Source organism: Sciurus carolinensis, chromosome 6, assembly GCF_902686445.1.
Source record: "Sciurus carolinensis chromosome 6, mSciCar1.2, whole genome shotgun sequence".
In the NCBI taxonomy this organism is placed as follows: domain Eukaryota; kingdom Metazoa; phylum Chordata; class Mammalia; order Rodentia; family Sciuridae; genus Sciurus; species Sciurus carolinensis.
The window spans coordinates 128,865,531-128,892,291 of record NC_062218.1 but is presented as its reverse complement, the minus strand read 5'-3'; the positions used below and the strand labels follow the sequence as shown (position 1 = coordinate 128,892,291).

At 42.8% G+C, this 26,761-nt stretch overlaps 1 protein-coding gene across 5 annotated transcripts in view; it reads right to left on the bottom strand.

Moving 5' to 3' along the window:
- The window catches only part of LOC124986554 (core histone macro-H2A.1), a 66,086-nt gene that overhangs the window by 21,898 nt on the left and 17,427 nt on the right, over positions 1-26,761 (bottom strand). For 3 of the 5 annotated variants that reach the window (XM_047554955.1, XM_047554958.1, XM_047554956.1), the window contains exons 3-5: positions 11,665-11,771; positions 11,065-11,262; positions 2,086-2,196 (exon numbers count right to left, since the gene is read on the bottom strand). In XM_047554955.1, the coding sequence (XP_047410911.1) occupies positions 2,086-2,196; positions 11,065-11,262; positions 11,665-11,771 (416 nt within the window). The remainder of the gene's footprint in view (positions 1-2,085; positions 2,197-11,064; positions 11,263-11,664; positions 11,772-26,761) is intronic. The other 2 variants (XM_047554957.1, XM_047554959.1) reach the window with 1 other exon arrangement.

The window sequence follows — 26,761 nt, the reverse complement described above, 5'->3', positions numbered from 1 at the left end:
AACTGATAAGCTGCTTTATTTTGTGAAGCAACACTTTGGAAGATGCAGTTTGCCCTGCTAACAGGTGCATGCCATGCGGGATATTCAGGGGCACCTCTTCCTCAGTGCATGAATTTTGGCTCATTATGCTGCAAGTACATTTAGAAGAAAGGACAGTTTCATTGTAGCTAAGGAAATGAAGCATGTGAGATGTGACAGAAGGCTGAGTGGACTATCTAGGTCTTACTGGTGACTGTTTTACAGTGAGTTCCAGCTCAACCAATCCTCACCAAAAGCCAAAACAGGCCCATTAGTGTCACTGTCCAGCCCAGTGTTTTCATTCTCCTCATTAGACCATATGTCTCAATTATAGAATATGAAGATTTTCTATGGCTTTTTGGCTCCTCTCCCCAGCCCTGAGTGGGGCAGAGTCAATGATCTGCACTTTTTTATTGCTGTGATGCTTGTCCTGTAGCCCGATAGGAAGAGTACCCAAAAGGGAACAGAGCTGCTGGAGCTGAAGTGTCATGCCCAGCTCGGTGGTGGGAGCCAGCAAGGTGTCTGAAGCCTTTACCAGGCAGGGTTCCAGGCAAGACACAGATCTGATCCCATCCATTTCTGAAGAGCAGCACAAGAAGAGCTCTCTGTACGTGGGCATTTGTATTGTTCAGTGCTACTGTCTGAAAACTGTGAGCTCATGCAGAGAGGGGGGTCTGAGCTCTGATCTGAGGTTGGCCAGCAGGAGGAAGAACACAGGGAAGGGAGAGGCCGAGGTCCTGGAGTTCAAGGACAGGGTCGAGGAGGAAAGCGGGTAGCAGAACTGTTGTACCTGCTTAGTAGGCTTTGGAGCACTGGCTGTTCATCTATGTTAGGGATCTAGAACACACTGGAGCCAGTCCTAAATAGCAGGAGGTTTTCATGTGAGAGTTTCAACTGAAGCAATTTGGATGACAGGTCACATTAACTTTCAATACATTCCCCTAAGGACATGTTAAAGGGTGTGAAAGTAAACCCAGGTGGCTGCCTGCATTGCTGAGTTGAAATTTTTTAAAAGAAAAGTACATGTATTTTAAACAAAAATTTTCAAAGCCCCAGACCTTAAGATGACAACTAAAATTGCTTTTTTTCTTATGAAAAATGCATATGAAATACAGATAATGGTTATAAAATGTAAACAGCAATGGTTAGATTCTGGAACACAGAGTCCACCACAGGAATTGCATCATGAGAGACTGAGTGCAATTAGTGACAGGAAGAAGGAAGGGCTGGGGGAGACTTGCAATGACGTGAGCAAGAGAACCGTGTCACTGGGATGCTAAAGAAAATCGATAGTGAGGATCTAAAAATGATGCAGCTTCTGAACCATGTTGTTATCACCTTTGAACTAAACAAATTTACATGGAAGGTCAAATTCAGTCCTTTAATTTTTGAATGTAAAGTGGAAAAAAAATTAAGCAAAGCTTAATTCTCTCTCTCCCCACCCTCTTTTTTGGTGTTAATAGAGAAATATTAATGAACTCTCATTTTCAGGTCTTAAAAGCCTTTGCATCATTTTTATTTTCAATAAAAGTGAATCATCTTTTACAAAACCATGACGTCCTGGCAAAGTTGCATCACTGGGGCGGCTGAAAATATATTGCCCACGGTTAAAACAGACAAACAATTGGCTTGAAGAGTCGTCTGGTGGTTCAGTGAAGAAACCCCGAGTACCCAATTAGTATCTCAAAAAAGTCCCCTCCCAGGATAACATCTGGGGCTCTACCTTCAGCGCCCATGAGAACCAGGAGGCTGCCTGCCAGATCCTTCCCTTTGCGCCACCCATGCTGTGTCTGGTGACCAGGTTATCCCACAGAACCAGCTCCTTCCCGAGGCTAAGCCCAAGGGTCTAATACCCCTGGCAGGCTCCCACCATCTTTACCACCATCTCCCCTTCTCTACCTTCCAGAGGTCCCAACCCCAGCTTTAGGGTCCCTTTAGTCCTCAGCCCTCCCTGGGACCACTCCTAAAGTCCCCCGCAGCTCTGTCCACCCGTGGAGCCTGAAGCAGTCCCAGGGACCCCCAGCCTTGCCCCGGGGCCCTGGAGCAGGCTGAAGCGTGGCTGCCTACCTTCTGGCCAAGGAAGAGGCTCTTGGTGGAGAGGACGGTGAAGCCGTCGGCCGGCGTGCCCTCTGTCGTGCTGTCGGCGCTGGCTGCCTTGCTGACTTCTCCCTGCTTCTTCTTGCACGAACGAAGAGTCAGAATGAGGGCCACAGGAGTAAGGTCACACGAACCTGAGCTTTTTTTTTAGGTTCTCTTTTATTTTATCTTGCATACTTGGTAAGTGCTCTGCCACTAAGTTACATTCCCAGTCTAATTCTGGTTTTTTTTTTCCTAATGGGGAGGCAGCTCAGAGGCCTTGCCTATAACACTTGAGAGAAGACAGGAAACTAAACCACAACCAACTCTCAGCTTTTCCCACTGGGAGGCTGAGCACTTACTCTGAGGGCGAAGAATTCCATGAAGAGTGCTAGGTTGTATTTTTATCACTTTATATCTTAAAGAAGCAACTTTTTAAAGGCAAAACTTCACTCTATTGTGATAGTTTAAAAGAGAACCATTGTCAAAAATTCAGACCAAGTCAGCATCTGCTCTTTAAGGTCTTTAAGTTTCTTTCCTTTCTAGATACCTGCACACCATTCAAGTTTAAGACGAAAATAAACTTTTAGGTCACAAGTTCTCAAAAAGTCAAATAAGCAGCCCGAGGACCACAAGGCTCCAACCTTCCTCACCCCAGAAGTTAGGACTCTTCTACTTTCCTTCACAAAGCCAGCTGTAAAGAAGGATGCACACAGGGGCTATTGGTACCCCACCCGCAGTGCCATGGGCCTCGGCATGCTCTTGGCCTCTTCCCCAGCACCATTCAGAGTGAAGTGCATGTGCACTGGAGTTCTGGAGGGTCTTTCAAGGGGCACATGCTGTCCACAGTTTTAAACAAATCAGTCTCCAGACTCTCATCTTTCTCAGGTGCTTGCTCCTACACCTAATCTGCTCTGAGAAGGATCTGTACCTGGGCTGAGGTGGCATGCTGGGTTCCTTCATAACCACCCTCTTCCCACTTCCCAGAGTGACCACTAACACGTCATCCTGGGGATCAAGACACATACTTTTTCATATTTCTGTTAAGGATGAAGCCTGTGATAGAAATGGATATTTGGTTCATTTGAGAATTTTTGCATTCAGATATATTGTATAAGGTATATAGTAGTATAAGGATAGTGAGAACAATGACAAGTTTTGTTCAGACACTTTCCCTTTTACCTTCTCCCAATCACTATTAAAAAGCACTTTACTCACAAGGTATGGCCCAGTGGAAACAAAGGAAGAAAAGTGGGGCTAAGAAATAGGATGAGCCTGGGCAATATACTAAGGGAAGGACTGTGGTCTAGCCATTTGCCTGTTTAGGATTCAAATTCATTAACATGTGCATGTTAAGTTTCACTTATATTAAAAAATAACACCTAATTTTCCTGATGCCTTTAACAATAAGGACTACTTTGGCAATTAGGTTATAAGACTTACATTTTCCATAAATTAAATGAGCAAAAACTGAAGCTCCAAGGTTTTGATATAAAAAAGAAAAGAGCATTTTATCCAGAAATATGGTACTGACAAAGATATATTATCACTATTTTGCTTTTCTTAATACTTTGAGAATGTCAGATTAGACACATGAGAGACTGGAGAAATAAGAATTACATGGTAAATCTTGGCAAGCCTTTTTTGATATAATTTCCAGGAACCAAGAAAAGGAAATGCTGGCTAACAAACCCTTTCACAAGTCAGATGTTTTTAATTCCACATTTTCAACAAAACAGAAGAAATACCTAATTGAGTTAACAGCTGAGAGACCACTGAAAAATAGACTGATGCGACTTAGTTAACAGTACTGCACCAATGTCGGCTGCTTTGTTGAGATCATGTGTACCATGGTAGAGTAAGATGTTTACATCAGGGAAACCGCGGTTAACAGTGAGGGACATGCAAGGACCCTGTACTATCTTTGTAAACCTCTTGTAAATCTAAAATTATTCTAAAATAAAATGTTTATTAAAACCATTCAATAAGAGATTACTATGTGGCTGTTGGCATATATCAGAAAGCATACAGAGGACCAAGTGATGTTGTTATCACAAAACTCTGCTCCCACTGACTTATTTTAGTGAATAGGATTTTTCTAGGACTTACATCTATAAATACATAAAAATAAAATACCCATGCTTTGTCTCATTTTAGCAATAGGTAACATTCGTCTTTGGCTACTTTAACTAAACTGGTGGGAAAAATCTATATCCACACATCCCATTAATGTATTTCCAATAAATTTTTATTTTTCTCTAATAGTTATTGACATTAGTAATGCATTTGTTGGTCTGATCAAGTGTGCATTATTAATAAAGGTGTCAGATATCTAATTTTGTGGAATCCACATCATTTAGTGCTTTTATAAAAGGTCTAAATGTTTTTCAAAATAAATTGAAACACTTTGTTGCAGAAATCAACAGAATATTATGAGTACAAAGCATAAATGAAATTTTGAGGGTCAAGTGAAAAGGGAAATAAATTTAAAAAGAAATCATGTAAAATTTCCAAGTGTTATAAAAGAGCTTCTGTGCATACTTTTAAAACAGATGATGGTGTTTCAAATCAGAGTATCTAGATTCCATTGGAGATATATATATATATATATACACACACATACAGATGTATACATTTAAAAAAATTTTTTTTTGCAGTACTGGGGATTGAACTCAGTGGTGCTTTACCAGTGAGCTAGAACCCCAGCAACCCTCCTCCTTTTTCTGAGACAGTGTCTCACTAAATTGCTGAGGCTGACCTCAACTTGTGATGCCCTCACCTTAGCCTCCCAAGTTGCAAGTTGCTGGGATAATAGACTTTTGCTACCATGTATACTCCACTGGATATTTAAAAGAGAGATGAAACAATTTTTAAACATTAATATTTATAGAAAACAAAAAAATAATATCCTTTGCAGCTACTTAAATTTATTATGAAAAGTATAGTTGTCAAATTATAATTTTGCGTAATACAAAGATGTTTCAAATTCTTTTAGAAGGTAGGTAAGGCTTGAAAAACACTGTTCTATTCTACCCAGTGAAACACTATGCATATAGAAGGTGCTCAGTAAACATTCAGGAATGCAAAAAAGATGTTCCCAATGACAGATAAATGGATAAAGAGATAAGGATAATGATTAGTGCTTCCACCCATGGCTAAGGTTTTTTTTTTTTTTTGAAGACAAGGTCTTGCTAAGTTGCTAAGGCTGGCCTCAAACTTGCAATCCTCTGCCTTAGCCTGGGATCACAGAGGTGCACTATCACACCCCACAGGATATGGGGATTTTAAGAGGCGAGAAAGCCATAGTAGAAAGGACTTTAGGCCTTGGCAGTTGGAACTGGCTCAGTAGGGACTAAGGCATTCAAGCTTCCCCTGCCTGAATACAAGCCAGCTGCTGCCTATACAGTCAGGTTCTAAGGGTAATGCCATGATCCTGGTGGTTTTCAGCAGTGATTAAAATTGTTGCCCCCCACCTGTCCTGCTGTGGAAGACTTTCTAGTCCCCATTACCAGAATGGGGTCTTCTGCCAAAGAAGTGGCCCATGGGCACAGGACAAACTCAAGTTCTACGTTTGAGTCCTGGTTCTGCTAGTTGTGTAACCTTGGGAAGTTGCCCACCTTTCCTAAGCCTTAGATTCTTCATCTGGAAATGTTAAGAACATCACGCTAATACCACATTGCTTTGATTAATATAGTTTTTAATAAATCCTGAATTCAGCTATTATTAAATCCTCCAACTTTGTTTTCCTTTTATAAGTTGATTTGGCTATTCTAGGTCTTTTGTATTTCTATATAAATTTTAGAATCAGCTTCTTAATTTCTCAAAAAATGATGTATGGATTTTCATTGGAATTGTGTTGAATCTATATATCAATCTAGAAGAGAACTGACATCTTAAGAGTACTAAGTCTTCTAATCCAAGACACTGAGTCTCACTGAGAGAATCTCACTGAGAGATTCAGAAACATTTTCTCAATTCTGAGTTAACTCCCCTTTTCCTATTGTAATTTGTACTTTTAAATGATTGTTTTTGAATTATTTTAGATATATTTTAATACTTTATACACCTCTTTATTAATCTAATCTTAGAATAGTAACTATGTATATTTAGTGCTGTTTATAAAAGTGTTTAACATAATTTCTTCATGTTTGTTTTAAATTCTTCTAATTTCATGTAATTTTGTTACACTAATTAGTGTACTTTGTGTGTATAAGGAAGAATATATGAATGTATCTGAGTATTTGATTATCTGTAAAAAGACTTTTCAATTTTGCTCATACCTTAATTATAGATTACCTGTTCATAGAATTATCAGTTTTCCAATTGAACTAAGGCTAGAGAACTGCTGGCTAAACAAGTGGCAGAGACAGCAAGCAGTAAAGCTGTACAGAGAACAAAATAAGCCATTCCTTCCCAGCTCTCTGCAGCTTGTCTGCTTTTCAGAGAAATCCTGTCTTTTCCCTTCAAGGTTTCTACTCCACAGGATGCTGGGTGCACAGAAGCCCTCTGCTCCCAGGCATTTGAATGATCCAATACCTTACTGCCAGCTCTTGGCTCAAGTGTCACTTTGGAAGATTAGCCTTATCTGACCACTTATGTAACATAACACTGCCCATGCCATCGTGCCCTTTGTCACATCACTTACTCTCTCCTACCTTGCATACTGCACCTGTTCCCCTCAAAGAGCACTGTGGAGGGCAGGGACATTGTGTTCACTGCTCTCCCTCCTCAACTGAGGTAGTAACTAGCACACGTGGATACAAATCAAATGAGAATTCTTTCTTTGTTGAGCAACTTGATATCAAATGTCAAAAGAATAAGACAGCTTTTGAAATTTCTTAATGGAGTTAAAATGCTCTGTGGTGTGTAACAGCCATTAAGGTTAATAAAATACTCCCACACTGTACTAGCGAGTTCATTTTGAGAACTTCATCCCGTAGATGTACTTGGAGGTGAACCTATGGTGATGGTCACTGCAGCACTGTCTGTCAGAATGAATAATAGAAACCATCTCAAAGTCCATTCCTGGAGAACAGGTTAAATGGGTTTCACATACTGTGGAAGAAACTATGGGAATCCTATGAAGGACAACAGAGGGTCTATGTGCAGATGTGGAGGAACTGCCAAGGTAAGGGCGGCAGCAGCCACCAATGTGCCAGGCATAGTATTTTATGTGAATTCTCTTTTTTCTAAATTGATTGATTTTTTTTTTTTTTTTTTTGGTACTGGATATTGAACCTGGTACCACTGGGACACATCCCAGCCCTTTTTATTTTTTATTTTGAGACAGAGTCTCACTAAGTTGCTTAGGGTCTCACTAATTTGCTAAGGCTGCCCTTCACTTGTAATCCTTCCATTTCAGCTTCCCAAGTCGTTGGGATTACAGGCATGTGCCACCACACCCAGCTGTGAATTCTCTTAAGCCATTCTGTCCTATATATGGGACACCTATAAAAACATAAATTGAGCAACAAATATACCACTTATGGTAAATTTATGGCAACTTTTGTTTTTAGAATTCTATTCTTTTGAGAAAAGTAACAGGTGAATAATTAGTGAAATATTCATTACTATTATCAATGATTTCATTACCATTATTAATGATAATAAATTACATAATAAGCTTCAGATGATGATGTCCAACCTATTTTAATGTATCTTTGAAATATTCAAAAAATTAAAAACTTGGGACTTAATGGGTAAAGCCTTACAATCACCCTACATTATAGATCTAGAAGAGGAAATTGAATGACAGGGAAGTTTAGTAACTTGCCAAGATCACTCTGTAGAATTCAAATATAAAGACAGGTGGCTAAAGAATCATCTCGCTGATAAGTGGATGATGATACATAATGGGGCGTGGGAGGGGTTAGTTTTAGGGTTAGAGTGAGGGTTAGGGAGGGGGGCAAGAACGGGGGAAGGAAGGACTGTATAGAGGGAAAAGTGGGATGGGAGGGGTGGGGGGAAGGGGAAAAATAACAGAATGAATCATCCAACATCACCCTATGTAAATTTATGATTACACAAATGGTATGCCTTTACTCTATGTACAAACAGAGAAACAACATGTATCCCATTTGTTTACAATAAAAAAAAAGAAAAAAAATTGTGGTAAAATATGCGTACCATACAGTTTAACATCTCAACCATTTTGAGTATACAGTTTAGGAGTATTAAATGTATTTACAAAAAAAAAAAGACAGGTGGCTAACCCTAGCACTTCTACTCTTAACCACTATGCACCACTGCTCAATCAGTGGGTCATGTGATTTATTTTTAAAAAGAGCAGGTAGGATGTGAAGGGATTTGCATATCTATATTCTTTTATATGCATATATTTATTTATCCTTTCCGAAAGGATAAATAAGAGCTCACTTCAGAAACTATGATGGCAGTGAGATTTTTTTTTTTACTGCATACTTGGTTTCAGTCCAAACACTCATATATATTACTTATGCAAAACCACATTATATAATATGTATAGAGTCACTGAATTTTAAGACCTGAATAGAGCCTATCATTTTATGCTGTAGGGTAAGCTGAGGCACAGACAGGGGAACAGTCTTGCCTGTGGCCACCCAAGTAGAAGGTCCCTAGGACACAGGGCTTTGGACTTGCAGCTCCCATGGAATTTGTTCCCTTCTCTGTTCCACTACAGCTGACTCAGCTGTCACAACTGAAGATTTTCAAAACTTTCAAATTACATAGAATTGGGGGGGAAATTATGATTTGGAATTCGAGTGTTGAAAGATACCAACTCCTTTCACTACAAGTGTTTTTAGCATGTTACTAAGGCTTTCTCTGCATGTCCCTGGAAAGGTATTTTCAGAATGATCCACTTAAACCTAGAGATGCAGGGTTCTCTGCTGTTTCTGGGAGCTGACACCACAATTTACATTAAACAAATGTTTTGAAAATTAGCTGTTCACGGTTCCAATTTCAGCTTCCCCCAGGGTTTAATGTTAGCCAAATACTGGTACAGTAAGCAGACAATGTGTTTTATTGTGTGGAAGAAAAACAGACCACCATCACAGACTTCCTGCTTTTGTAATCAAGGGAAAAGTTGAGTGTTTGAGTGATTATTGGCATATGGTTATTAGAAACACTGAGCTCCAAATATAGCTACCAGCGACTAAGGACACACATACACACACACCCTTATATTTCAAATTCAAAAAGAAAGAGAAAGAATTCCTGGTGTTTGGCAAATTGGAAAGTTCAGAAAGTCACGGGGCCAAATCTATTAGAAGGCTAAGGTCACAAGGGAATAAGGTTCAGCCCCAGTTTGCTGGCAGATGCTGGTGTCCCAGAGACATCCTCAAGTATCACAGGCAGTGTATGCAGTTGAAGGAGGGCACTGGCTCAAGACACAGCTACAGTGAGGACCAGACCCAGGACATGTTCTACTCTAACACCAAGTGCCTAGGTCCTGCTCTGTGGGCAGCCAAGTACCTGGGGTCTGCTTTCAAGAGCAGATGGATTTGGCACCTCTGTGTCTTTCTGAACATTTAGGAAGGGTTGCACAGCACTGTGCCCCCTTCCCTGCCCTGCCCTGCCCCTCCTCCCAACTACAAATGTTGGAAGTGGGAAAGGAACAGTTTGATCTGCTAATTTTATAGTTAGCAGGAATGAATAAATGGAGCATTCTGTGAAGTCCCTTCCGGGCTGCCCTAGCCTCCTCCAGGACTTGTGAGCAAGGTGGAATGCAAGCAACTGGAAATGACGCACCGGCTGTCTTCAATATTATGTTTCTCTCTGCAGAACAGGGAAAGACTCTGGGCCTGGGGTAAATGGTCATTTGCCAAGAGGAATTTAGATTTCATTTTCACGAGTTTTTTTGTACCCAGTGGGCACACAAGGAATACAGCCTATTCCATCTCAAATAATGGAAGTCTCAAAAACAGCGTGAATGGATAGGAGAAGATTAGCGGTGTCCCCCAGCAGGCTGGGAGTTGCTAGGCTTATCTGGTCATGACCCCTGAAGCCCATCTTTGGAAGGTATCCCCAATATTCCACCCTGGGGAGAGGGTCTGGGCTTGTGGAGGGAGAACTGCCTAATGCCATATCATTAAATCCCACAAGGCCTTTCCAGGACTTCTTACTGGGGACTGACAAGATAGAGGGGTCACCTTCTGCCTCAGGTAATTTCCTCCTAGTTCATCTGAAGGCCAGAAGGAAAATTTCTCAGAGGCACCTCAGGGCAGGCCAGTCCCGAGTTTCTATTTCACTAAAGACCAAGTTTTGACTGCACCATCCCTTGTTTGTTAGCCCCAGAGGCTGTGACAACATCTAAGAACACATTTCTAGCTAACACTCAGACAGGTGAGTAGAGCACTGCATTCCACGAAGTGAGGGTCCCGCTTAGGGTGCCTTGCTCACCCAACATGGCACTGGTCACACTATGAGAGGGTTTCCCTCAACACAAAAAGATCAGGACCTGAGACAGCCTTCAGTCCAAGTTAGGTCAAGCAGAAAGTGCCTAGCTAACCCTTCTTCTTTTCTCCTTGTCAGAGGCACCCATCCTGAGAGGGAAACTTCTGGACCAACCCTGGCCAGACATAAAGCTATGGCAACAGAATGAAAGTCCTGCAACTGAGCATCAGGGCACAAGAGCAATCCACCCCTCTGAACAGGACTGGCAGCAGGTCATCTCCTAGCACAGGGAAGTCCCCTTCCAAGGATATATGCATTTCCCTGGGGCACAGGGGTCCTTCCAGCCTGGGGTTATCACTGCCCCCTCATTGCTCCCTGAAATCCCATTATCCATCCCGCTTGCCCACAGGGGTTCTATCCTCCAACTGTGTCCAGGCTGTGGGAGACCCTCCTGACTGGCTACCTGAGCTAGCTATGCCCTGTCTAATCAGCTCCTACATCTTCCTCCTGTAGTAGCATGAGGGGTTAATCCCCTTGGGGCCCCATTTATCTGCACCTCATCCTGCTACATCCCACATGTTCTGTAAGATCACATACCTTGGATTTCCGGGCCCCTTTCTTGCCTCCTGCCTTCTTGGACACAGGCTTCTTCTGGGATGGAGACTTGGCCTTTTTGGCTGGGGGTGGGGTGATGATGGCTTCCAACTTTCCTTTGGATCCTCGCTTCTTCGCTAGCAACTCAGGGTGGATGTTTGGTAACACCCCCCCACTGGCTATGGTGACTCCTTTTAGCAGCTTGCAGGAAAACCAAAGTAGCAGATGGTGAGCCAGACCACCCTGCTTCTGACCTTCAAGAAGTCATCCCTGCCCATGCATCCTCTTGCTTTTGGCTAGTACAGCTCTTGCATCCATGGCCCCTATGAGGATGCTGACAGGACTCAGGCCCACTACTCAGGGATCAAGTCCTCAGAGTCCCTCAGTCAGCCAGAATTTAGATCATATCATTCCCATGAGAGCCAAATACCTTGTTCTACCCCCATTTTCAATAAGGCCTTGAGAAAAAACTGCCAGAGGTGGCAGGCAAGTTGCTCATGGTCTAAAATGCCATCTGCAGCTTTGCTTCCCAGCCTCTCTGATGGACAGCTGTCTCCTGGGCTGTATGCTTAGTGTCTGGGGGTGAGAGGGAGAGCTTCATACCTGATTTAGCTCTTCATCATTGGCCACAGCCAGCAGGATGTGCCGGGGTGTGACCCGTCCCTTCTTGTTGTCTCTTGCTGCATTGCCAGCCAGCTCCAGGATCTCCGCTGTGGAGCAGAAAAGAGCATGTGGTCATATCAGAGCATCAGAGGGCTGCATGTGTCCCTGTCCCCTATCCACAGCATGAAAACAGGTGCAAGCAGTTGTCCTGAGGTGAGAAACTGCAGGTGGGTCTTCCTGGAAATACTTTTGGTGCAGTCTTGGAAGTGTTGAGTGGCAAAGCTGAGTGGATCCTAGGAGGCCCTGGTGGAACCCCTTTGTTTTTGGGATGAAGGAACTGAGGCTGAGAGGGAAGAAAAGACCAGCTGTAGATCTCTGAACGAGTGGTGGGACTGGGATCTGAACCTAGCTCTAACTCCCATTTCTTAGAAAGGGCTGCATGCAGTGGCACTCAGGCCACAGGCAAAGCCAACCCCATGAAGGCAGCAGAGTGGCCCCTGAGAGTTCACAGCTCCTGCATTTCCAGTTATACAGGGGCCAAGGGGATGGGGGCTTGATACTGAGGGGACTTCTGAAATCTCTGCTGCTTGAATCAAAATTGACACCTGCATATTGGGATTCAAAACTAGGATATGACTGGTCTCTACAAAGTCAATGTCATAGCATCATGAAACAAAAATGGTGGCATGTTGTAGATTTTTAAAAGGCAACGGAGATATAACAACCAAATATAATGTATCACGCCTTGATGGGATCCTCCAAAAGTCATTCTGGACACCACTAAAGAAGTTTGAATATGAATTGGATATCAGAATCTGGGAACTGATTTCCCTAAGGGCAAAAGTGGTATTGCCATTCTGTGGGGAATATCCTTGTTCTTAAGAAATTCATGCTGAAGCATTTAGAGCTGCTGCATCTTAATGTCTGTCTGTAGAGTAAAGCAAATGTGGCAAAATGTTAACAGTTGTTAAATCAAAGTATCTGATAAGTGTGCTTCTCTTTCAAGGAAATTCTGTTATTTGTAACAACGAATGTCCAGCTATGATGAAGCTGGGTTTAATTGAACATTAAGAGAAATGTTTAAGTGAAACAATCCAGGTATAGAGGACAAATATTGCATGATCTCTCTAATATATGTAATCTAAAAACTGAACTAACAGAGAGTAGAAAGTGATCATCAGAGGCTGGCAGAGGGGGAAAGTAGAAAGAGGAAATGTTGGTAAAAGGGTACAAAGTTTCAGTTAGACAGAAATCAATAGGTTTTAGTGATTTATTGCATAGAATGGTGACCAGAGTTAATAATAATACATATTTCACAGTTGCTAAAAGAAAGATCGTAAATGTTCTTAACACCAAGAAATAGGCACATGAGGTGATGGATATGCTAATTAGTTACTCATTCCACAATGTATATGTGTATTAAAACAGCACATTAACTTTATAAATATATATGGTTATTTGTCAATTTAAAACAATATAAATAAAAGTATAAAAGACTACTTTTTCAGCATTCTGTATGTTTGAGATTTTTGAAATAAAAAGCATGAGGGGAAAAGACAAAACTAGAAGACTCTGAGCCTGAGCCACACCTGGTGCCACATTAGTTTATTTATCTGGCCTTGAAGGAGTCTAACAGGATGGGATGGGGCTTCCATGGCACAAGAATTGTGGGAAGTAGGACGTGCCCTTTGACAAGATGCTTTTTCTCCTTGGCAATATGGTTCTGTTGGTAAACTGTCAATCTCATCCTCATCTCCTCATTTTCTTAATGAGGTGTGCAGACTGTTCCAGAATATATCTTACACTACCTACTTCTGTGATTCTACCCATGCCAAGGCCTCTGATGTCCTTCCAGGCTACTCTCTGGGCCCAGTTCAAGTCTGACCTCCTGCCTGTAGGTAAGAACTTCTACTGTTCTAGTTGTGTTGTAAACACTGGATCTCTCCAGCAAAGTCAGTACTTGGAATCATAAAATAATCAGGGACAAAATGTTAGCTGCATAAAAATTGTGTGTTTGAAATTTACAGTATTACACTGTATATACATTTTTAAGAGGTAATCACAGCAGCTGAACCCCACACGAAACACTGCTACTTGTGTGTAAATCCGAAAAGCTACTTAGCTACTCGTGAACACTCCTATAAGCAGGGAGAAAAAACCAGTCACACTTGGAACAGCACATTTCCTCCCTAAATCCAGGAATTCATTTGCTTAACAAATACCACCTGAGACACAGAACCTATTCTTAAAGAGGGGGCACAGAGGTACCAAGGTCCCTGTCTTCAATGTTCCCAGACCAACAGGGAGATCACTGCAGAGCTGCATATACTGCTACAGAGAGTCCCACAGGGTCCCTTTCCTGGGCTTCCACCATGCGAGAGTCATGAAGGCCAGGCAGGGAAGCTAAGTAATAACTAGTGGTATGTGGGGAGGCCACCTTCACCTGCTGGTCTCACAGGGTTGTTCCCATATGGCCTTAGTACAGTTGAGTTTGCCATTTCACTGAAGCTTTCTGATAATCAATCATGGTAATGTGTCCTGATGCTCAGTAGATGGGTCCATCTCTATCAAGTGCAAAAGGTTCAAAAGGAAGTCAAAGCTGGTGTCTGGCCCCATAAGAGCATAGCCTCCAGGAATAAGAGAACAGGAAGGACAGCCAGTCACAGTGACCCCTTGGCTGGAACCCAGAGCAGCAAGGCCTCAGAGGGGTATCTAGCACCATGGAGCTATAGCCACTTTGCTGGCTTCCTGGTCTCTACAGTACCCCCCCTTCCCCCAGCATACTTCCACTTTCTGAGGCCACAGGGAAACACAGGGCCATCAGATTCTAGAGCCAGAATATGCAGGAGTGTAATTAGCTGACCATGATCTGCTAAAAAAAAGTCTTACCCACCCCTCATTAAAAAAAGAAAGAGTGAAATATGCCCACCACAGTGACCTGTTTTACCAAGACCAGCCCTGTGGCAAGAAAATCGTTTGAAAGCAGCTTCTCAGGAAAGTGGAAGTGGCTTGTTTCCTCTTCCTGCCCAGCATGTTAGTGGAAGACCCTTTGCAAGATGGAACTCAAGTGGCCGTTGGTGGTTGGGGCGGGGAGGGATGTGGTCTTTTCATTTTCTGCAGAGCTGCCCTCACTCTCAGTGCAGGAAAAATGAGGGATAAAAAGACCTGAATGGTGTGGGCTGGGGAAGAGCCCTGAGTATGTGTGGGATCCCTGTTTGGGTGGGGCTGGCAGTATGTGAAATAAAGAAAGCCAGAAATTGAGTGACCCAGAAGGGAGCCCCCAGGGCCCCAGAGTCTACAGATCAACTCCCCAGGAGCCAGAGGACATTTTCCCTGGCCTCCACAGGCCTTTTCTCCTAGGGTCTTACTTTGTGGCTATAAGTTCAATGCCCTCAGAGTCTCCACTTGAGAAATTTCCAGGACTGTGCTCACATGTTGCTAACTCAATTTGGAGTAGGGATATCAAATTAAATCCATCCAGGAGTGGCAATGAACAATAAAGGAGCATATGGAGTGAGAGACAGGGAGCATCTCAGCTCCTTGGAAAGTGCAGGACAAGGGTCACATTCCACCACCTTCTTCACCAAGGACCCTAGAAGTCCAGGATGTCTTTCTGAAAAGCCCAGTGATATGAACAGGCCAAGATGACTGTTCAGCTCCCAGCCCCTTACTGCCAAAGACTGAGCCCTCAGTTCTGCAAGCAGAGAGGCAGGAGCTGTGTTCGGTAGGAGCAACAAAGGGGCATGGAGTCACACCCCAGCTAGCTGAGCAGGCGCTTAATCTTCTGTTTACTCTTGCATTTTTTCCAGATGGATAGTAACCATAGTAACACCAGCATCAAGGGACATACAAGATGAAGTACCTCAAAGACACACCTTTTACGAGAAACATGTTCCACGCTCCACCCCATCCCTGCACTGCAGCAGGCAGAGGGCCTGGGCATTTTACAACAGCCAAGAAAAATGGAGGATACATCCTGACTGCTAACAAAAGCAGGAACCAGCAGCACAAACTTACCCCTTGCTGAGTATCAGTAATACCCACCCTTTCATCCTAAGCCCAGTTTTAGAAATGGCAACCATAAAGGTCTTTCCTGGCTAAGAGAGGGCTGCCTGCTGCAGAGGGGAAGGATAGGTACAAAGTTCCAGCAACTCAACAAGATGGGACAGCTTCCATCTGCTATCCAGGATGTGCTCATGTTCATGAAATAGAGACAGACAGAGGGTGGCGTACTGCCAAGGAATTGGGGCAGGGTATGCACCACCAAAGGAGAGATCCTGATGAAGTCTTCTAACTAGTAAATGATCCTCTGCTTTGTAAGTGACATGGAGGGTTAAACCAGGGCTGCAAGGCAATTCCTGTCACTGTACCCATTCTCCTAGGATGGGCCCACAGCCCCACTAGCAAGGGTCCACTCCCTAGGCTAGACCAGAGCCTGCTTCCATCTCTCTCTGCCCCAACCTCAGTGGAACTCTCACCTTCCTACACAGAAAAGGTTCTCACACTCAGTTCATTTCACATTTTGGAAGGTTCTGTGTGTATCTAAATTTTCTGTCTGTGGCTAGTCTAAGAGAAAAATGATTCTGAGAAAGAACCAGGAAAATACCAGGTCCACAAGTATAAAACCTTTTCTCCAAGGTTTCCAGAACTCAACCCTTCGACCCTTCCTAGGAGGGATTTTCAGGAGCCACAGCACTGAATACTGTAACCAAAATAAATGGAATCTGTCAGAAACCTCCAGGGAACTGGGAAAAGAGCAATTAGAAGGAGAAGCAGAACCCTTTACCAGGCTCTCCACCCACCTGGAGCCAAGTCTTCAAGGCCAGCAACAGTTTAATTTTTGTTGCCAATGATCAGCACTGGACTGCTCTGGGGCCCAGTGTGCTTGGGGTCAACTCTGGAGAGGATTCCGAGTGTGGGAAGGTTCCCAATTATAAATGCCACAAAAGGGACAAATGGAATGATGAGCAATACTGGTCAACTCATTAGTTATTCTTTTAAGGTTTTTTTTTTATTGTTTGTTTGTTTTAGGATCTGATTTGCAGGACACCCCAGGTGTACTGGCTCCCACTCCTGGCCAGACCCAGTGTCTGACAAGTGAGCAGCTGGCTCTCTATCTGTGGTGGCAGGGACCAGCAGGGCAACCTCTTTTCTCCTGAGAGCAGCAAGCACTGCAGGGGCACCCCCAGGCCCAAAGCTCCCTAGCCTCATTGAACATGATCGGTTTGAGGCAACTTGACAAGATTCCCACAGCCTTGGATAACTGCATGATTTGGCAGCTTTTTCAACTACAGACCAGCTGCCTAACATGAATACTTTTGACAGGTCTACTTTCCAAGTTCACCCCAAGACTAAAGGCTTAGGGTCTTTCTCCCCCCACCCCTTGAGGCTTGAACTAAACCATATCTGTTGTATGGAGGCATTTCTTCTATCTTACTTTAGGGAGATGAAGTCATGGTTTGCAGAATTAGACTCCTAACAGCTAACAGGTGATGTGGGGAGGCTGCGCCAAACTCCAAACACAAACCTTGCAATAGGAAAGAGTCCGGGATTTTACAGACCTATTTGAAGCGTCTCATCTAACAAAGGAAAGATTGAAAAGAACAACCAGAAATCAAAGAAAGCCAATGTTCATGTAATCCCAAGGAGAAAAGAGATATTTGCTACAAAGCCAACAACATGACAAGGAATCTGTTTATTGTATTTCTTTCAATCTCATCCTTCCATCAGCAGTTCACTGGGTTCAGAACTGTTTTACACCATTCCGGAAGACCTTAACCCAATCAACCCCAATCTGAGGGTGACTGCTAAGAGCTTCCTGCATCCTGACCACACCACAGCTTCCTCTAATTCCCTAGGTGACCCCAAGTGTTTGCAGCTGCATCCCAGAATTCTCTGCCCCACTCCACCTTTCCACAAGGGTGACAGGGACTGAACGCTGCAGAACTGTTAACTGAACTCTGGGCCATAGACAAGTTCCCCAATCTGTCTGTCCCAGGGGCCTCAAAAGAATGGGGCATTCTACAGAGAAAGTAAAGCTTACAGCAGTGATTAAAAAAAGTATTTCCTTTTTCAAATACAAAATATTTTGTACATGAGCCTCTCTTCTGCTTCACCAGAGATGGCTGGAGCCTGAACAAGCTTACCCCTTGCTATCAGGACTAAGAGTCAAGGATCTCAGAGGCAGCATCTGGTCTAGTCTCCCACCTTCCCACAGAGTTTCCCAACAGAACAGAAACACAGCTTAATTTGGGAATCTCTAAAATAAGTTCTATAGGGTGCTGTATTCCATATTTAACAGGAAAGAAAAATATCATTTTATAGTGTACACATTAACAAGAGGGGCATATTATGATTGCTGGCAAACATTACCTTGCTCTAACCCATCAACCCAGCCCAGTGCCTGAACAGTTAGCTCCCCATCAGGAATGCTTCCTCTTCTCTTGCAGACTTGCCCATCTGCAGTGGAAGCAGCAAGCATGCACACTGTTTAGAGCTGTCAGCACTCAGTTGATGTCCCAGCTCCCACACTTTGCTGTGAGACAAGGCTGTTTCCCATTCTATAAAGTAGGGCTTGGGGTTACTTCTCAGGCTTGTGAGGTTTAATGGGTTACCAAGTAATGTGTCAAAGACTTGATAAATACAAGCTATTTTTACTGAGGCTACAACTACATTATTTAAAAATATATATAGCAGACTTGATTACTAGGGAAAGAAAACAATACCCCTCTCCACCATTTCCTCTATCTAAGTTAGTGGATGGATGGATGTGTGTGAGAAGCAAAAGAGAACAGCAACAGAAGACCTGGTGTTTCCTCCCCCAATAGTTTATTCTTTGCTGTTACACTTAACAGTTTACATATGTTTGAAAAATGCACTTGAACTCGATTAACCTCAGTGCTGCCAGACCTGCCTTGATGGAACACAGCACCCAGAGCGGCCCCACAGGCAGTCTCTGCCTTGGGATGGGGTCTGGGTCTTTTGTCTGACCCCAGCAGGTTGGGCCAAGGAGAAGGACCAGAGCCTTCTGCTAAGGCAGCAGAAGTCCAGGTCCCCTGTGGGTTGCGGGGGGGGGGACCATTCCTGAGGAAGGCCCAGAAAAACCTGTTCTAACCCCTGGCCTGGCTCGTGGCTGGGCAGTGTCTTCTGCAGCACCAATCATTTGTTTTCAAGGACTCTAAATTAATTTACAAGGAAATAGTTAATGTGTATGTTTAATATGAAAAACCACAGCCATTTGTTCTTAATTCATCTCAGGAAGGGGTGAACAATCAAGATGGTTGCTGAAATGAAATGATTTGAAGAGTATAATGTAAAGAGGAAATTCATTTAAAGAGCCTTGTCATGGTACTATTTCCCAGATGGACTTCTAAGAGGGAAAACAAGGAGTGAAGTGGAAGGGTGCATTCCATGGACTGCCATTTGAGGTTGGGGGAAATGCCCAGGGTCCACGCTCACACAGACATCATGGCAATGGGGAATAGAAGCAGGGACCAGGCCAGAGGGAGAACTGTGCTCTATGCTCTTTGAACTATTAGGATTTATCTTCTGCATTTTCTTTTCCAAATGAAAACTAAAAAACAGTAAATGAGAAGTTGCAGACAGCTCTACTCTTGTGCTGCCCCAAATGGCCTTTGCTACTATAATGTCATCACACTGCTTATCTGGCTTCTCACAAAAACGGTTCTGAGTGCAGGAAATTTTTTCAGGGCGCTTTTCATGGTTGAAGGTTTCTAGAGCAATGAATACGTCCTAGAAGTAAGGACCCCAAGAGGAACTACAGGGGTCATCTTCACAAGCCCAGTCTCTGTCTGATCTACCTGTGGATTCCAGAGGCTGAGCCCCAGCACTGTTTAAGCACTTGCCTAAGCTCTGTCACTAGGACTACCCAACCCCTTCTCTAAAGGGGCAGTGAAAAGACACTGGCCAAAAAGTTTCTTGCCCTCCAGTGCCTCCCCAGCACCAGAGCAGTACAATCTCCTCATACCTGCCTAGACAGAGTCCTCCCCTCTCTGAGACCTGCTGGGACTCCTTGTGCTGCCCTGGGCAGACCAGGGCATTCCCCCAGCACCTTGCTGGTTCTGTGGCTGTTACTGCCAGCACCTCTGACACTGACCACACTGCCGCTTCCCTGTAGGCCAGCACACAGAACTCGAAGGACTGCCTGTCCCTGCTCACATCCATCTCCCCCTGCATGTTCTCATTTTCCTTATCCCCACTCCATCTCAAGACCCCTGTCCTCCCTGCCCACATCAGGTCACAGGAATGTCTCCAGATTTTGAAGGAACATACCATATGCCATGGAACCTTCTGTGACTGCCTCTGAGTCTTGTTTCCTTAGGTTGCAGCTTCATGGAGGACAGGAGCCACATCTGTGGGACTGGGCACACTCCAGTCCTCATGAGGAGTCCACTGGCTGCTTTAAGATGAAGTACAAAGTGGACTAAGTGGTGCCAGGTCCCTTGGCAGTTAACACATTCTGTAGGAACTGCTCTTCTGGAGATGGGGTACTGTACTGAGTCAGTTTGGAGAAGTTCTTTAAACTCCCTGAGCCTTAGTTTCCTCCTGAGCGAAATGGTGGTTTGGGGATTCAGTGAACTGCTCAACATAAAGCAGTGCCTGGCATGTGGTTACATGCTCAGCACATGGCAGATGTTAGAACTTACACTGTCCTCACCTAGAACTCAAAAGCATTTTCCCTTCACCCCCAAACAAGTACAAGCCAGTCTCTGCCTCTGGAATATATACTGCCGAGACATGGGGTTGGAGGATAAGAAAAATGATGCTGCTCCAGGTAAGTGCCCTCATTTTCTGAATGAGCAGCAGGTATTGACTTTAAGCAGTCAATATCCTGATTAAAAGAGGCAATAGACGAATGTTAACCAAAGACTGCCTCAGCTACCAACTCCTATAAGGAGCATTAGTCAGGATATTGATAGCAAGAAAAGTCAATAATTAGCCACTTCCAGAGCCCTGGCTTTCCAAATGGTTTCCCCAGCTCTGTGGGCCTGAAATGAGACCCCTTAAGAGAACCAGCTTTTCTAAAGACCCAGAAAGATGTGCTGTAGATAGATGGGAATGGTATCATGCACTTAAGATATCCCCCAAAAGCTCATGTGTGAGACAATATAGCAATGTTCAGAGGTGAAAAGATTAGATTATGAGAGCTGTAACTTAAACAATGGATTAACCCATTTGATGGATTAATAATTTAAATGGATCGTAATCCATGGTAGGGCATGGCAGGAGGAAGCAGGCAACTAGAGGCATGCCCTTGGGAATTATACTTTGTCTCTGGTGCCTTTGCCTTGAGCTGACAGCTTCCCTTCGCCATGCCCTTCCACCATGATCATCTGCCTCTCCTTCAGCCCAGAGCAATCAAGTTGTCTGACCATGGACTAAATCTCTAAACCATGAGCCAAAATTAAATTTTTGTTCTCTAAGTTGCTCTTGTTGGGTATTTTGGTCACAGTGACACAACGCTAACACAGAGGACAACTCAATGTGAGACACCACTTCACGTCTCTAAAGGAAGCAGCTCTGGATACCAGGGAACCCATGCTTGCCAGCCATAAAACGAAAGACATACTTGCCTGAAAAGGGACTGAGGTGGGGTGAGAAGGAAGAAAGAGTGGGGCAGGGGTCAGAACAGTAGGCTGAACCAGGCAGTCAGACAAATCAAGGAGGGTTTGTCACCTTCTTGGCAAGCAGAACTGGAAGGGGGTGGTAGGAAGAGACAGACAGACAGAGGAAGACTGACTGTGATTAATACCCTTTGAGTTTATCTTGTTGCCACAACTTATTTATAGCTCTAAGGAGTGACTTTTTGCTTTCATGATATTTCAATCTGGGTTGACTAGGCACACAGCTCTCCAGCTGGGGAGAGAAAACAAGAGAACTGTAAATGTGTTCCATCAGTTGCTAATATTTTAGTGGGGAGACACTGGGAGAAAAGATAGATGTGGAATGCTGACCCACTTCCTTCCCTGTCAGTAAGTAGTTCTTTTTAAAGCCATGTACGGAGGCACCCTGGGGTATGAGTAGCACCCCTGCCAGAACACTGCAATCTGTAAGCAGGTGGACTGCATTTGGCTTCTGGTCACTTCTGCTTTTCAAAATACAGCTGAGACATATGTGGTGGCTTTAGGGCAGAGAGAGAGAGAGAGAGAGAGAGAGAGAGAGAGAGAGAGAGAAATATTCTTTGCAATGCTTCTAAAGCCCTCTTGTTTCCCAGCAACAGCTACACTGCCCCATGCCGTTCCTTAGGTGTCCACTGTGCTCTCCTGTTAATCCTATTTATTCTTCATTTAAACATCCAAGGGTGTAGTTTACCTCTCATCAGCTTCCTGACAGCATCTGACATTATTAATTATTTCCTCCTCCTGCTAACTGGTCTTCTCATCCTTCAGTAAAAAACTATTTTCCCTGCAGCTGTGAAATGCCAGCTGAGTACAGGCAAGGGTGTGGGGCAGAGAGCACAGTCTCCACCTTCACATCACTGACATGGCCCCTGACGCAGCTGGCACATACAGGCACTTCTATGGAAGTAAACAACATTTCATTCAACCCCTAGCACCCAGCTTGGCACCTTGCACTTCCTCAGGGAGTGGTAGGTCTTTCATAAGTAGGTCATTCCAGATAGACTGAGGAAGAGTGAGCTGAGCACTGCAGTGGTCAGGCAGTGGTGAGGGCTGGAGGTGCAGGGATGTTCTCCAAGGCACTGGCCTGCTTTCATGTATTAGAATAGCAGGATCCACCACAGTGAACTAGAAAGCTGCTATCCAGGGGAAAGCCCGGGACAGGGCCAGGAAGCAGGCAGATACAGCCTCCCAAACCCAAGTGGAGACTTGAGCTTGGCTGAAGAACTGAGCAGGTTGGGGGGGGTTAGGGTGAGATCAAAGACCCCCAGATTCTCCCAACATTTACAATGATCCAAATGTAAATAAGTCATCAACCTCTGTAAACTATACACACCCATTACCCTCCTATTTTTCAGCATTTTGTTTTTGAGATTTATTTTGAAATAAAAGAGGAAAAGAAGAATATTCTTAGAAAGATGTGCACCATATATAAGAAAATCCTAGGACGAGAAATGGGCACATGAAAGAGCTGAGAGGGAGATGCAAGTTCACTGCAGACCCTTTATTATCATGGGTATTTTTACTTATTGAAGAAAATAACTAAAATCAACAAAAGACTGATAGATGAAAGACCCAGCATTATGAGAAGCAAGTATATAACAAGACAAACAGACCAACAAGGCAGAAAAGGATGTCCACAAATAGCCTGAATTATATCTAGAAAGTCTGTGTCTGATAAAGGTAGCATCTCAGATCATCAGGGAAAAGATGGAATAGTCAATCAATTGTGTTGGGACAACTAGGTAAGCATGTGGGACAAAATTAACTTGATCCGTATCTCACACCATATATAAGAATAACTTCCAAATGGTTCAAAGTAAAAATATGACAAATGAAACCTTTAGAAATACTAGGCAAAAGCATAATGGCATTCCTTTATAATCTTGAACAGAGGCTTTTCTATGACTCAAAATACAGCAGAAATAGACTCATAAAGACGTATATTCTTAAAAGAATGTAAAATAATTATGTGAGATTTATTTAAAAAATTTATTTTAGAAAAGATAACTCAAAGTGAAAAGATTATATAAAGATAAGCAAATCCAAAAAAGACCAAATAAAAATTATAGAAATTAAAGTATCATAACTGAAAATTAAAATTTAGTGACTGATTAAACAGTCATAGTTGGAAAGAAAATTAGCAAACTAGTTCTAGAAAACAGGTCAGAAGTAATTATCCAGAAAGTAATCCAGAAAAATGTGAATGAAAAATATGAATGAGATTTACAGACATGGAAGATAGAATGAAACACTAATATATGCTTAATTTGTGTTCCAAAAAGAAATTAGAATAGATTCTGTTAAAGAAATAATGGTGGAAAACTTCATAAATGAGATAAAGACATGTTCAAAAATAACTTGAGAATATTTACCACCAAAAGATGTTCACTAAATGAAATTCTAAGAGATAAACTTCAATCAAAAGTACATTCATCCCAGAAGAAAGAACTCACATTTAGTTTTGGTCACACTTTTTCACTGTCTAAAACCAGAACCAGATTTAGTGGTGCTGTGAGCTTGTCTGTTGGCCCAAGCAAATACACAACCCTTAACGTGGAACTTGTCTACCTCTGTCAATCCTGATGGCACAAATAAAAATTGCACATTGACCGTCAAAGGGACATCATGAGAAAACAGTGAGACTCCTTAACCACTAAAGATTTCTAGATACTGTGACTTATCTTGAAGGCAATGAGAGGGCAGGACACAGTGGAGAACGTCTGTAATTCCAGTGACTCAGAAAGCTGAGGCAAGAGGATCACAAGTTCAAAGTCAGCCTCAGCAACTTAGCAAGACCCTAAGCAACTTATTGAGAGAGACTGTGTCTCAAAATAAAAGTAAAAAAGGGCTAGGGATGTGGCTCAGTGGCTGAGTGACCCTGGATTCAATCCCCAGTACCAAAAAAAAAAGCCATAAGGGCCTATGCTTTTAATACCAGCTACTCAAGAGGTTGAGGTAGGAGGGTCAAAGTTTGAAGCCAGCCTCACCAACTTAGTGAGATCCTGTCTCAAAATTAAAAAGGCTGGGGATATAGTTCTGTGGGGGAGCACACATGGGTTCAATACCCAATACCAAAAAAAAAAAGCATGAGGTTTTCAACAAATGGTTCTAGACATCTGGGCATTCACATGTAAAAATAAAAAAGAAGAAGAAGAAAGAAAGAAAGAGAAAAACCAACCCACATGAGTTTCAACATAGACCTTACATCCTTTGTGAAAATTAAATAAAAAATGAATTATATTCTCTGATATGTGGATGCTAATTTACAATAAGGGGGGATAGGGAAGAATAGAGTTACTTTAGATTAGGTGGAGGGGAGTGAAGGGTGGGGAAGGGGTATGGGGGTAGGAAGGATAGAAGAGTGAAACAGATATTTTCATGAACATATATGACTGTATGACTGATATGATCCTATAACATGTACAATCAGAAAAATGAGAAATTACACTCCATTTATATATCATCTACCAAAATTCTACTGTCGTGCATTCTACTGTAATGTACAACTAATTAGAACAAATAAAAACAATTTTTAAAAAATGAATTATAGACCCCTAAATATAATGGGTGGAACTATAAATCTCCTGGAAGATGACAAGAAAAATTCAGATGAACTTGGGTTTGGTGATGATCATACCAAAGGCCCACCCCTGAAAGAAACAGTTGATAGGCTAGACTTAATTAAAATTTTCTACCCTGTGAAAACACTGTAAAGGGAATGAGAAGACAAGCTACAGACTGGGAGAAATATTTATAAAAAGAAGGAATGAGGCCTTTCCTCTCTCCAGTCCAAATGTTACAGTCCAACCCCTAGAACTAGAAGAGAAGAGGAAAATGAGACCATTATTTCATGGAGTATACTTAAGTCACATTTGCACTCTCTTGGACAATTTCATGAACTTTTTAGAAGGACCAGATGAAGGACTACATGAAAACTCATTTTTTGAGCTCTAAAGCAGATTCAAGTACCCTGGAAGAAGCATGTCCTCAAGCCACATTGTACCTCCACATCTTGGGTAAGGCAGTGAAGAACTGGGATATATTTCCTACTTGGTGACCTCCAGGCTCTAGGCCTGATCCACCTGGATCTGTTAACATGCTGGCCACAGGATACCACATCATCAGGCACATAGTGATGTGCACACATAGTGACAGGCATCAAAGGCACACAGTGAGGAACTGAGTCTTTTCCAAGTGCTCTCTGAATGTCTACCCTGGAGTCATCCATTCCCTTAGGAGACTGAAGGAGCTCTGATGTGAAAGCAACTCCTTAATCACTTCACACGTAGTTTTATAAGATTATATATAGTGATGAGTCTCTATGGTTGGTTATCAAAGAAGACTGTCAATAGTATTAAATGTTAATAAAAACAAATTATTAGACTAAAATCTGTCTTTTACACATACGCACATAAAAGGCATGCAGTGCCAGCTGCTATCTCTGGGTAGTAAGATTGAGTGAGTTTTAGCTTGTTAAATTTCAAACACAAATTATTCACATAACCAGAAAAGGGTACATGCATTCAAATGCAGTCTGTACACACAAGGTACCCAGCACCCTGCAGTTTGAACTTCAGAGTCTCCAACTTATTTCTAGTTGCACCCTCCTGGTTCCTTAAAATTCCTCTTCATTTTCTATATTTGTGTGTATTTTTAATTAAAGAAAATGATAAACTGTGGTATATATACACAATGGAATATTACTCAGTCATGAAGAATAAAGTTATGGCATTTGCAGGTAAATGGATGAAGCTGGAGAATATCATGCTAAGTGAGATCACCAATCCCCAAAAACCAAAGACCAGATGTTTTCTCTGATACATTACGGGGGCAGTGGGGAGAGCGGGAAGGGGTAAGGGAAGAATGGAGGAACTTTAGATTATGTAGAGGGAAATGGGGGGAAAGGAGTAGGGGGTAGGAAAGATGGTGGAATGAGACAAACATCATTACCCTATGTACATGTATGATTACACAAATGGTGTGACTACATCATGTACAACCAGAGAAAATGAAAAGTTGTACTCCATCTGTGTACAATGAATCAAAATGCATTCTGCTATCATGTATAAATAAATAGAACAAACAATAAAAAAATAAAGAAAATGAGGCTCATGAAAGGCTCTACAGAACATAATTAACATTGTAGCATGAGTCCTAAGGCAGCATCAAAACCCCAGTAGGTTCCAGCAAGCACTACCTGGGTCCTCACCTGAAGTGTCAGTCTAAAGTAGGCACAGTCATGCAAATAAGCAAGGAATGTGGGGGCTTAGAGCACCAAAGATCTGAGCCTGACTGTCTTCCTCCTCCTGATCTATATTTAGTTGTGCAAGTCTAGGACACACTTTAGTATCACAGAAAGTGGTAAAGAGGCTTGGGACTGATTTTCAAAGTAAGTGACAATCAACTACAGGCCCTGCCTACCCAAATCTTCTAAGTTTGTAAGATTTAATTTTTTC